Source organism: Hippocampus bargibanti, linkage group LG08 (genome assembly GCF_051943395.1).
Source record: "Hippocampus bargibanti isolate YZ-2025 linkage group LG08, ASM5194339v1, whole genome shotgun sequence".
Classification (NCBI taxonomy): domain Eukaryota; kingdom Metazoa; phylum Chordata; class Actinopteri; order Syngnathiformes; family Syngnathidae; genus Hippocampus; species Hippocampus bargibanti.
The window spans coordinates 19,621,376-19,635,223 of NC_142741.1; the positions used below are offsets into that span (position 1 = coordinate 19,621,376).

The following is a 13,848-nucleotide window of genomic DNA, read 5'->3' on the forward strand; positions in this document are numbered from 1 at the left end:
AGAGAGAAGTCACATCATATGATGCCAAAGTTTCCTCAGGTTCCAATATGAGGTCTTTGATGTCTACAAACCCTGTGGTATTCTCTACATGATATTCTGCGTTACCAACCAACGGAGCTAAGATAGTTTTTAAATATTTGGCTACATTGTATGTAGAGGAGTCAATGCTACAAACAATGAGTCTTTATGTATTTTTGGCAGGCCATAGATACATGGCGTGGCCTCTCCCGGGTATAATCTAAAATACATCTGTTTGTCTATATGTTTTCCTTTCTCTAACTTTTGGAGACAGTCTATCATTTCTTTGTGGTATCTATTGGAAGGGTCCCTTTTTAGTTGCTCATAAGTGTTAGAATCACTCATTAACCTATTTATTTTGTCATCATAATCCAATGTGTTGAGAAGCACTGTGCATCTGCCCTTGTCATCTTAGATGGTGAACAGATGCCTGAAGAATGGATACGAAGTGTACTCATGCCCATTTTTAAGAACAAAGGAGATGTGCAGAGTTGTACTAACTACAGAGCAATAAAGTTGATGAGCCATACAATGAAACTCTGGGAAAAAGTAGTTGAAGCAAGACCAAGAGCAGAAGTGAACATTTGTGAGCAGCAGTATGGCTTCATGCCAAAAAAAAAAGAGTACGAGAGATGCAGTGTTTGCTTTAAGAATGCTGATAGAGAAGTACAGAGAAGGTCAGAAGGAATTGCATTGTATCTTTGTAGATCTGGAGAAAGCGTACGACAGGGTGCCCAGAGAAGAGCTGTGGTATTGCATGGGGAAGTCTGGAGTGACAGAAAAGTATGTCAGAGCGGTGCAAGACATGTATCATGACTATAAGACAGTTGTGAGGTGTGCTGTCGGTGTGACTCAGGAATTCAAGGTGGAGGTGGGACTCCGCCAGGCGTCAGCTCTGAGCCCCTTCTTATTTGCTATGGTGATGGACAGGCTGACAGACGATGTGAGACAAGAATCTTTTTGGACCATGATGTTTGCAGATGACATTGTGATCTGTAGCGAGAACGGGGAACAGGTGGCGGAGAAAGTAGAGATGTGGAGATATGCCCTGGAAAGGAGAGGAATGAAGATCAGTCGCAGCAAGACGGAATATATGTGTGTGAATGAGAGGGATCGCAGTGCAAGAGTGATGCTACAGGGAGAAGAGATAAAGAAGGTGGAGGATTTTAAGTACTTGGGGTCAACTGTCCAGAGCAATGGAGAGTGTGGAAAAGAGGTGAAGAAGCGTGTCCAGGCAGGCTGGAGCGGCTGGAGAAAAATGTCAGGTGTGATGTGTGATAGAAGGCTTTCAGCTAGGATGAAAGGAAACGTGTATAAAACAGTGGTGAGACTAGCCATGATGTTTGGACTGGAGACAGTGCTACTGAAGAAAAGACAGGAAGTAGAGCTGGAGGTAGCAGAACTGAAGATATTGAGGTTTTCTTTGGGAGTGACCAGGTTGGATAGGATCAGGAATGAGTACATTAGAGGGCCAGCTCATATTAGAGGCTTTGGAGAGAAAGTCAGAGAAGCCAGACTGAGATGGTTTGGACATGTCCAGAGGAGAGAGACCGACTATATCGGGAGAAGGATGCTGAGCCTTGAACTGCCAGGCAGGAGACTGAGAGGAAGACCGAAGAGGAGGTTTATGGATGTGGTCAAAGAGGACATGAAGGTAGCTGGTGTGAGAGAAGAGGATGCACAAAATCGGGAAAGATGGAGGACAATGATTCGCTGTGGCGACCCCTGAAGGGAAAAGCCGAAAGGAAAAGAAGAAGATATACAGTTTTGTAGCCAGTCACACGTGGACACCAAATGATTGTTGTTTGATATATTTAATTAAATAAACATTCCACAACACTGTAAAAATTGTTGTTCATCCAGTTATTCATCACATTCATTTGCCTACATTGCAATGCAAATATTAAATATTGGCAAGTTTTAAAAGTGCAACGGATCAAAGTTAAAAAGTTGACATTGTATCGTAACATGGAGAGAAAAGGCTACTTTCAACCCTGAAACACAGCACTGGAAGGCAGACATGCTTAATACAATGCTACAGTTGTCTTACAACTTGCTGTTTGACTACCATTTTTGAGGAATCTGCATATCAGCCACTGCTTTGTTGCTTGTTGGACCTTTTTTATGCATGCGGAACAGAGAGAGCGATACTGGCAACGGCAAAAAAGGGGGAGATGTGGTGGGGTAAAATACATTGACAATCCCAAAACCAAAATTGGAAGAGTGTGTCCATCACTCAAAAGTTACAATTGTATTTTTTAAACAGTTTTTGTTTGTGTATGACAGATAAGAATATGTAAATGTGACTTAAATTAATTATTACAAATGCAGTCAATAAATGTTATATGATAGCACTTGGACCTTGAATTGTCATTGTCATCTTTTCATTATAGGTGGACTAGATCACAGATTAACAGAATGGAAGGTGCTCCACTCTAAATGACACAATCAACAGTTTAAAGACTACAGTATTACAACTGCTAAATCAGTGGTTCTTAAATCTTGTTGGAGGCACCGAATCCCACCAGTTTCATATGCTCATTCACCGAAACCTTCTTTAATAAAAAATAAAATCTGACTTTTTTTAATTGATGCACAAAATGAATTGTGCATTAATATCACTTTGTTCAAATAACAAAACTAACAGTGCATGAACTCAAACCGACTTACCACAGTGTGATTTATGCAGTTGCCTTTGAGAGACCAGTTCATGAATGCGTGGATTAAAATATTAGGGGGGAATCTCACTCAGACACATATACAGCCCTCTTCAAAAGATGGTGGAGAGGTCTCACCCTGCTGCATAAACCAGCGACCTTAATGCGGCCCGGTAGGAAATCTTAGAACAGGACGCTTTCAATGACTGTGTCCACTAACTGCAGACGAGACTGAGGGGTGGACCTCTGCGGCGGAAGATCCACCGAACTCCTGAGACCGACTCACCGACCCCCTAGGGTTCGATCGAACCATGTTTAAGAACCACTGTGCTAAATCTTATGCACACGATTATGTACAATTAACATTAAACATGATGAAAAACAACTTAAGTGGCTAAGAGCTCAAATCATGTCAGTTACCTGTAATTTAACATGTACAGTAAAGTCTCGTTATATCAATATCGGATATATCGATAGTCCCGGTTATATCGATACTATTTCTATGCACGCACGGAGAAAATTACATGCAAACAGGGTCGGATATATCGATAGTCCCGGTTATATCGATATTTTTTCGGACTCCCTTGAATATCGATATAACGAGACTTTACTGTATTTTTGCTTGTTTTACACATGTGTATTGCATTCTAATTAATCTTTATCTGGGTGAATCAACAACAACAACCTCCAGGTTGTTGTTGAACAATACTTTTCCGTCTGCCTCTCGAGAACAAGCTGGGTCTCGCAGTAACTTCAAGACATCCGCTTTGAGTTGCGGCGAAGCCGTTTGGCTAAAGTGATCCACCTCGGTGAGGAAGTCAAGCAACAGCTCTCCACTTTCGTCACCCTCTGTGAAACACTCTGTGATATCCATTTGAGAAGGCAGCACATAGCTCTTGTATTCTACTCCCTCTGAGTCCAGGAATCTTTTGACATCTGCTGTGGTTGTACACTGACTTATTTCGCAGGAACAGATCTGACCCCCGAAGGTCTGCCACAACTTTCCCCAACCACTCTCACCTGAAAACAGACCACAGTAAAAATCTGACACTATCTTTACTTCTCGTCTCATATTCAACTTTTGATGTGAGACACAATGTTTTGCTGCCTCCACTCAAAATCAGAATTGGCTTGGCCGGGAGAGGATTGTGGAAAATCTCATAATTTTCTAGTTTCTAATTTTCGAAGCCTGAAAATTACACAAAATATACCTTATTTTCAGTATAATAAATGTGCTATAGTATTATGATTAAAGAAATAAACTGTACTTTCCAATAAAGTCATTTTATTTACCTTCGTGACGGTCGTTAATGGCTTGATGGAATGCAGTGTCTGGTTTCCTCAGCATTAAACACTTGATGAGGAACATAGGCTTCTTTCACCATCTTGAGGAATGACCCGTTGCAGGTGCTTTCTCTGTGATAATTGTATCTCGTTCTTCATCAATTGTGATCTGTTTAGCTGGGTTGATAGCTTTTTGCATCAAGTGTACAGATGACTTGTGCGGGTTATTTGTGGAGCCTGATTGATGGACTATTTTAACTGTTTTCTATCCATTTTCTCACTATTGTCACACTCTCACACTTTAGTTTTTTTTTGTTTCAAGCTCTGTCATCTCCCTTTCGTGTGTGTGTTTTCTCACTCTCTCTCTGTCTGCCTGTCTCTTTAATGTTTAACCCCCCCCCCACTGCTGGGTTCTTGGCCAATCACGTGGCTTTAACAAATGACGCCATTTTGTTTTTTGGAGAACTGACTCTCTGTCTGTAACCCCATCCCCCACTACTGCGTTCTTGACCAATCACGTGGCTTTAACCGAAGACTGGGGAAGGGGAATAGAGGACAAAAACAGTGGCCACCATTTTCTTGTTAGGAGAATGGGCTTGTTCGCGAATGACACAATGAGGTATGTGGCAGCTCCGTGCGTATCCCGAAAAATAGTTTGTATGCCAAGGTAAAATTTTCATAAATGTAACGTTCGTAAACCGAAATGTTCGTAAGCCAAGGGGTTCGTAAACAAGGTTTCACTGTATCTTGAAAACAATCATTTTTGAGTCAAACAAACAAAAAGGACAACCAAAAAAAAAAAGGGTTTTCAGATAATGTACTACAAGATTAGGAGCACAAGTGTTTTAAATCTCCTGGCATTGCAGTGTAAATGTTCAGCTACAACTGTGTCTCTCCTTTGACACATGTGAAGTTATTACTGTAAATGAGCACATATGCACTGTAAAAAAATAACTATTATTTTCTGGTGCATAAGGCGCACCACCAATGAATGGTTTATTTTCAACGTTTATAAGGCGCACCTTCAAAGAATGAAAAGAGCTTTCCAAATATAATGTGTAAATGTATAAAGGTTTTCCAAATATAAGGAACGCCACATTACAAGGCTCTACACGGAAGGCTGAAGTTACGTTTAATATATCCCAGCATGGGTCACGCACTACTTCTTCTACAAGGGGAATGGAATCGGTGGGTGCTGACAGTAGTTGTGAGACCTGTTGTGGCTCAACATGACTTCACATATAAGGCGTACCTGCATATAAGGCGCAGGGTCATCTTATCAAGAAAATAAAGGCTTTTAGGTGCGCCTAATACACCAGAAAACACAGTACATAAATAATCATGACCACTTTAAAAAGCTGCACTATAGTGGGACCACAAATTATGAACGACAATGCACCTTGGGAATACTGCGAATTAACTTCTCTTCAATATTGTATATTGTTGAGAGGTTTCTGAATAGCAACGTCTAGTTCCCACCCTGATATTAGAAATTAATGTAGAAATCCGCAGGGAGATGAGTAAAAACTATGTCTTACCAGACACCAGAATTATGAGAAGCTTTCCCTTTGGGGCAAGGAGACTCCGGAAGAATGTAACGGTCGCTTCGACATCATTGACATAGTAGAGCATCTGTCAATAGCACCACAAATCAACAAGCTTCAGCTGTGCATTAATGATATGCCTAATTAAGACATCATATCAAACGAGCAGATTTTCTCATGAAATAATAGATAGAAAATGATGGACTTTTGACTGTCTGTAGCACTCACCTGGATCATGTGAATGAAGTCAATCTTCTTTGGCATTTCCTTCAACTTCCATTGCTCCTCAAATTCGATGGCTGTCATCTTGTTCCACTTAAATGTAATGTAATCCAAATCAGACTTCTGTGACAGGAACACTGCATCAGCAAATGCAAAATGTACTATTAAGAAAAACAATATTTTGACTTTTTACTTTGCTTCTTTCATATTTTTTTGTTAGGATTTTTTATTTAACTTTTCATATGTGAAAATGAATGGAAATCTACAGGCCATTTTCCACCTCTTTGTAGTCCTACTGATAGAATTTTGCTCTATTTGCGTACGAAATCGAGTTACTCCACCACTGTAGGAACAGAGCTCCATTGGAAGCCGACCGAAAAGCCAAGCGAAAAGCCCAGCGAAAAGCCCAGCGAAAAGTGCAGCTACCTTTGTAGTTATGAAGCTGTTGGCTGCTTGGCTCTACAACCTCGTAGTCCACCAACACCCCAGGATGTTTCTGATGAAGCTCGGAGAACATCTCGAGATCAATGCGACCTACAAGCACCATCACAGTTTAATTTTCACACACACAGACACACGCACGCACACAAACACCCCCCACCCCCCACACACACACGGCAGAGAAATTGGGACTAATAGGTACTTTTCACACACAAAAAAAAAAAAAATGTCATTTCAAATATCAAAATGATGTAGTAACTAACAGCAAGGAGGCAAATGAAATGTTCAATATTTCAAATCCTCTTGCGTTATGCACGTTGTACATTGTTCTTTGCCAATTTAGCAACAACACTATTTCTAAAAAAAACAACAAAAATATTTACAATGTTCAAAATGTCAACGGGTGTATTGTGCTTGAGGTTGAAAAATGCTTTGTGACAGGATTTTCCGTACACTTAACCTTGATCAGTCCATTACTGTGTCCCAATCATCACCACAATGAGTTGGGAGTAGATTATATTTTGTTTTTCTACTTCTTCCTTTCCTTTTCTTTTCCTTTCATAACATTGCTGCTGGGAAATGTATATGTCTCCACTGTGAGACTAATAAAGGCTAAACTAATGAGGTCTAAATAGTTCAGTGAAGTGAAAAAGATTGGCTTGGACATCAATACAAATGTAGCAGCAGCACTTGAGAACTTGGCGATTGTGATCACACTGTCTGTGAATGAGGGTAAAGATTTGAAAGACAACAAACCATATCAATACAAGACTTGCATGAATATTCAGTGCGAGTCTTAAAACGTTAAATATGGTTATATGCGGTGGAATCTTTGTAAAATATGCTCAGTAGAAGTCATTTGAAACCATTTTACAACTTGTCCGGAGACGTCGGTTGTCCTTTAAGCGATCAATGCAGAAATTACCGGAAGTGAGACCTCATCTTACGAACTTAATTGGTTCCAAGACAGAGTGTGTAAGACAAAAAGTGTGTATCACTTTTTTTCCCATAGGATACCATTAAAATGGGAATAATCCGTTCCCGGGTTTCCATAAAATATACTTTTCAACTAAATAAGCCTTAAAACTACACACAACATACCTTATTCTATGTATAATAAATGTGCTATTTTATTGTAATGAAAGAAATACACTGCACAGTATAATAAAGTCACTTTATTTACATTTGTGATGGACATTGATGGCTTGATGGAATGGCGTTGGAGGTCCGAGGTCAAAGGGAATTGCTGTTTGGAAAGAGAGTCAGATTCCATTAGGACAGTAATTAAAGAAATAAACTGTGCTATAAAATAAAGCCGTTTTATTTACCTTCATGATGGTCATTGATGGCATGGTGTTGGAGGTCGAAGGTCAGAGGGAATTGCTGTTTGGAAAGAGAGGCACATTACATGAGGACTGTAATGAAAGAAATAAGCTGTGCTGTAAAATAACGTTTTATTTACCTTTTTAATGGCCGTTGATGGCTTATGGAAGGAGAGTCACCTTCCATAAAGACTGTTGGTAACTTAACCTCTGGTGTGGCTTCTCTTCTTTGCTTCTTTGGAGACTCCTCATCATTTTTGCTGATTAAAAACCTCTTAATTGACACCTGTTGCTTTCTGACTTGTAAGGTCTTACAAAGCTGAGGCATCACATTATCATTCATCATGTTGATGATTGTCATAGCCACAGTCTTTTCTTTTGTTCGGTAAAAGCCTGCACATCATTCTACTTTGCCAACATTGCCTTGATGAGCTCATTTGATGCTGCAGCCATCTCCTCCTCCTCACCCTCAGATGTTCTCGAACCATCCGTTGCTGGCTTTAAAATCCTCAATAAGCGCCGAACTTCCAGGTTGGTGCATGGCGATATCGGCGTGAATTAGCCGTGCTTTCTCGCATAAAATAGCTTTACTCACGCTGTCGCCGGATAGCTGCTTTTCGTTAATCCAAATTAACAGAAGTTTTGCAACTTCTTCGATTGCCCGAGACCGTCGCTTTAAGAGCACGGAAACACCTTTTGCAACAGACGCACCTTTGATGGCTTCTCTGTTCCGGAAAATGGTTGACTTAGCATAGCCGTGATCGGCCACTAAATCACACAAACGCACACCTCGTTCGTGTTTTTCAATTATCTCCTTCTTCTCAGTGACTGTGATTTTATTTTGTGTCTTCTTGGGCTGAACACGAGCCTGTGGTGGATTATTTTCAGTCCCATAATAGTAAAATTATCAGCAAAAAGCTCCAAAGAGGCGATCGATGTGTGCATTCAATGAGAGAGGGTGTGGAAAGTAGCGCCGGCTGGAGCGCTGTTCGGTCGTGTGCTTCCGTCGAAGATCACTCCGCCAGATCCGAAGGTCGTGTGCTTTGGTGTTCTTCCGCCGAAGATTACTCCACCAGCCGTGGTGGGTGTGTATCATGAAAATAGTGCATATTTCAAGGTTTAATTTTCATAAATTTGACGTTCGTAAGATGAAAAGTTCGTAAGATAAGGTGTTCGTAAGCTGAGGTCTCACTGTACTCAGTTATATTGTCTGTCATTAAATGTGAGGTTGGACTGACGATAAAGCGGTCTCTTACCATCACCACTTCCAACTCCAATAATATTCAGATGGGACTTGCCGTTTCCGATGCTATGGAGACAAAAACAAAATGACATTGTCAGACCTGCCAAATGACGAGGACGCTCTTTGACCCTTTTTGTATCGCACCAAGCATATACTAACTCAACAGCAGAATGTCATTTGGTAAGGTTAATTATTTATGCCATGTAGAATATCCTTCCACGCCATTCATCACAGAAGAACATTTCAAGAACATTTAAATACTTTCCATTTAATGATCTATCACAAAGGGTATTCTGAGCTAATCCAATGCCACCGTCTCTCAAGCATATCGGTTTAAACATGTATCACGTGTGAAATCTTCCCTCATCCTAAAGGTTACAGCAGTGCTTTTGATGGTGGAGCCAGTCTGCTAAAATCACACCATATCATAAAATAAACTTTATGACCATATTCACATGGAGTAAAATTGGTCTTGGTCAAGTATTTCACCTTCGAAGCATTCGGCCAATTATGACAGTATTATTACAAATGCAAACAGGTGTGTGAGGTGGATTACCTGGCCAAAATGTTTGGCAGGGTATTGTGTATGAAGTCGTTCATACACTGATGTTCTGAGGAGCGCTCCAGAAAAAGTTGGAAGGCCTTCAGGTACCGATCATCATCATTGACGAGACTTCTCAGTGAAGATGCCATGACACTAAGTCTGGCAAAACATTGAAAACACATCAGCATAATTTTTACAAAAGTCAATGTTAGAGAATATCCATTAAAAATGTCTACACACTGCTGTTTAAAAGGCATTTCTATCAAACATTGCAGGACTGTCTCGGATGTTTTCCTTCATAAGAAAAGGCTTTCATCTTGCTAACCTAAAAGATTGTCATTACCTGACATAAGCAATCAGCCCTTGTAAAAAAAAATCTGCAGCCCATTTACTGTGAGCCTAAAATGTATTAGCAGTTTCCCTGACCAATTTTCTTTTGGTCTCCCATTTTTAAGGTAAATCAGGTTCTTGGTATTGCCACTAGTGTGCAATATGTCCCCCAATTTGCTAATGGCTGTCGTCAGTCACCGTGATCATTTTATTTCCCCCCCTCAAAATGTATTTTATTTCAACTGAGTTTTATGGGTTGTCAGCCACATAAATGGTATAAAAAAATCCTTTATTGTGGTATTCTATATTTTCATCATACAAATATGTGATCATTGCCCTATGTGGGTGTGATGTGTGTATTATGCAGCCTTAATTCCTTACACATACTATCTATGCAATGACTTCCATAAGATTCGCATTGGTGAACTCACCATTGCATTTGTATTTGAAATGTATCTGGCTGTATTTACACAAGTGCTTTGCATACTCTATTTTAAATACGGTCTATATTTGACTCAGTTCAAACAGCGCTCCGACCCACCTCTGTAGAGTTTGCATGTTCTCCCTAGGCCCACGTGGGTTTTCTCCGGTTCCTCCGGTTTCCTCCCACATTCCAAAAAAACATGCATGGCAGGCTCATTGAACATTCAAAATTGTCCCAGTGTCTGAATGTGAGAGTGAATGGTTGTCTCTGTGTGCCCTGCGATTCAACCTATTCAGACCTCGGCCGAGTGCCCGAAGGTGGCTGGGATGGGCTCCAGCAGCACCCGTGACCCAAGTGAGAATAAAGCAGTCCGGAAAATAAATGGATGAATGAATATACAGTAAAGTCTCGTTATATCGATATCGGATATATCGATAGTCCCGGTTATATCGATACTATTTCTATGCACGCACGGAGAAAATTACATGCAAACAGGGTCGGATATATCGATAGTCCCGGTTATATCGATATTTTGTCGGACTCCCTTGAATATCGATATAACGAGACTTTACTGTATTTGAATCTACAGTATAGGATGAACTAAATAATAACTATTGACTAATTACTTCTTGGACTTGTTGTTTGCATGCTGTGGTATTAAATAGATGATTTTCATTTGCATTAATTGCATGTGTCTGTGTAAGCTCTCAATCGTACAGGTGTGGTACATCGACGAAAAGGTTTCTTCAGCCGTCATCTGTACTTCTTTGAAGGTGTCGGACGTTTCACTTCTTCAATTTGGATCGTTCGTACAACAGTTTCTTAGGCAACATAGGCTTAGTTATGCTGGTGAGGTGATACCAGCGCAAATTGGGCAATCAGGCCAGTCGTAGACCTCATATTCAGGCAGGACAATAGAAGTAATCAGTGTAGCCGCAGGGAGTAGTCCTCTGCTCTCCCCAACCTGAGAGCAGGGACCAGTGATAGCAGAGTGTGGCACCGCCACGTCTGGACAGTAGGGATATATATAGGACCGAAACTACCAGCAAAAGACTTTAGTTCGCTGACAAAGCCTCTTGCATAAGAAGCGAAACGTCCGACACCTTCAAAGAAGTACAGATGACGGCTGAAGAAACCTTTTCATCGATTAATTGCATGTATTGAATTATATTTACCAGTACATTAAATACAGTTAATATTCAGATCAATTTTAACACATCTACTGCCAGACTTGCAAAAATGTGTCCACTCCGGTGCCAGGGTTTTTTTTGTCATTGTCTCTTGAATTCCAGGACCCACAGCAGTGACGTGCAGTCAGTGGAGGCAGGTGAGGCAGTGCCTCACCTGTCATCATGGAAATATCAAATGAAAAAATAAATTAAACAGTTAGATGTATTTAGTGATTTGTACTTTAAAGTTCTTGTCCATTTAACTTCACCGTTTTAGGATTTTTTTCCAAAATCGCTGAATTTACCGTTCAAATACTAAGTAGAGACGAGCGGTGACGTCATTGATGACGTCAGTGCCTCACCAGCCATGAACCTCACCGCACGTCACTGACCCACAGAGTATTGAGTTTTAGGACTACATAAACATTAAATACAGTGTAAGAAACCTTAGACTCTTCTCTCATCAGAAAAAAAAGAGTTAATTCCTAAATTATATGGGTCTGGAGGTATATGAGCTTGAAATGAGGGTGGCTGTCCAAAATACAATGCAATATACACATATTGGTCTTTATAGCGCTTTAACAACAGCTGAAGCTGGAACAAAGCGCTAACATGAAAAGAGGAAATGCTGCCCCCTTGTGGAAAAGACAAAACATTGCCAGATGCCATGGCCAGCGCTTTATCGGCACCCAAGCATGAAAAAAACAAAACCCGAACAAATTCAGGAATGGCCCTCTAGGTCATATTTTCAATTCCCGAATAAATTTGTGAATGGCAGTGAATGAGTTAAATGTATTCTGGAATTATGCAGTTAGTATAAACCTATATTAAACATGTGGGAGTGGTAGTACTGAATCGAGCTCTGGCCACGGAGCTGGCCAGAGTCAGACAAGCCCTGAGGCAAAGGCGAAGTGGGGACAGTACTGTATTCTGATTCTGGCTATGTGGGGACATTATATTGTCTGCCTACTGCCACATGGTCTGCAATAACAGTATGCATTAATGTTAAGTATCACTTCTCTGACAGTCACAATTTTTCATTTGCTTATTGCTTCGTTATAGAATAGTTATTGTATTACTGTACTTTGTGGTTACATAATTTTCACTGCATTTGCTGTTTGAGTTAGATCCACTTGTTAGCAGTTGGAATCAAGACATACTCCAGTCGATCGTGTGTTCTCCTTCCTCAACTGCTACACTGGATCACAACAGGGTCACCAGTGTAGCAGTTGAGGAAGGAGAACACACAATCGACTGGAGTATGTCTTGATTCCAACTGCTAACAAGTGAATCTAACTCAAACATCAAATGCAGTGAAAATTATGTAACATGCACCCGACCCCTCCCGTGCACCTGCTGGGTGAGTTGCCTGGTCCTAGTGCCCGCCCCAAAATGTTCGTATCGCACAAAACTATACGCAAATAGGTTGGGTTATAAAACAGAGTTAATGTATTTTTTACACGTAAAAATATCAAGACTATCCCTTTCACACAGCGTTTACAATAATTATTCGTACTTTTTATGATTACAATGTTATTATTGGCAGTTTTTAAAGTGGTGAGGCAAAAAACATGGTTTCTTCATGACGTCACCAGTTCCTTATATCGAACGAATATTCACGATGCGATCGCGTTTAGATGGTTTGATTAATCCAGAAAAAATACTGCAGCATTTTCCCGTGTGTTGAAGCATTGGTGGTAGAACGATTGCAAAGCAATGTGCGGAAGTAACACGAGAAAGAGGACAAGGCAATCACTCGTCGACAATGTGTTGGGAGGTGAAATACGGGTGCCATACATATTGTGCATAGCACAGTTCTGTTTGCTGACACTCACCCATCGTGTTCAAAAAGCAGCAATTATGAGAGCACTTACTGTGCGTAGCTGTGCGTGCAGATTTCCGCAATCCAAGCAGTGAATGTGCACTGACTGAAGCTATGCAGGTTTCGGGGGTGGGCGTTCCCGTGGCCCCGTCATGCTTAAGGTTTAGCGGTAGGGGGCGTATTAACGCTTGTTGGGAAAAAACAACTGTGGGCAAATTTCCAAAAAATAGGCACATAACTCAACTATTTGCCTGTCTGATTTCACATTTGGTGGGTAATGAAAATGTTTTTTTTTACATTTAAATCCTTAGACATTGGAAAACTATATAGATCTCTGGTGGGTAGCATTGGATACTGTATTACTTGACTTGTTTACTCGTGCAGACTGTAACAAGACCATAAAACACCCAAGTGCTCATTAATATAAATACATTTCTCTCTGACATGTTTAAAAGCAAAACAACATAAAGTAGATATACACTAATGAGCTCTGGCAATTACATAGAAGACACATAAAATGTGTACAATGTTTCCCTGCGTAAAAGGTCACGGCTGGTGAAGGAAGGAGTATTATTTCACATAATGTTGGTCCTATTGTGACATTTGTGGCACCTGTTATATCGAACTGTAATGACAAATAAGGAATTAAGGCGAGCACTCCAAAATAGATAGTTAGTGTCATCCACACATCCATATGTTGGATTTGACTTGATGATTTGAATGGTGGATTTTTTTTTTCATATTCACAAAGATTGACCCTTTTGGAATTTTAAGACTTCAGTCACCTCGGGAGTTATTTTCAAGGCAGACTCCGGATTTTTTTAATGA

General features: G+C 40.5%; 1 protein-coding gene across 1 annotated transcript; it reads right to left on the minus strand.

The window, feature by feature from the left end:
- Positions 1–1,813: 1,813 nt before the first annotated feature.
- On the minus strand, positions 1,814–13,160 carry hnmt (histamine N-methyltransferase). The gene is made up of 7 exons (XM_089002761.1): positions 13,073–13,160; positions 9,288–9,434; positions 8,745–8,797; positions 6,152–6,259; positions 5,732–5,862; positions 5,498–5,591; positions 1,814–3,695 (listed from the first exon to the last, which is right to left on the minus strand). The coding sequence occupies exons 2-7, from the start codon at positions 9,422–9,424 to the stop codon at positions 3,334–3,336; spliced, it is 885 nt and encodes a 294-aa protein (XP_088858887.1). The 5' UTR covers positions 9,425–9,434; positions 13,073–13,160; the 3' UTR covers positions 1,814–3,333.
- Between the last annotated feature and the right edge of the window lie 688 nt (positions 13,161–13,848).

Coding starts and splice junctions, on each gene's coding strand:
- hnmt (XM_089002761.1), bottom strand. CDS start 9,424: ATGGCATCTTCACTGAGAAGTCTCGTCAATGATGATGATCGGTACCTG. Junction 8,798..9,287: donor CTGCCAAACATTTTGGCCAG/GTAATCCACCTC, acceptor TTGTCTCCATAG/CATCGGAAACGGCAAGTCCC. Junction 3,696..5,497: donor TCTCATAATTCTGGTGTCTG/GTAAGACATAGT, acceptor GTCTGTTTTCAG/GTGAGAGTGGTTGGGGAAAG.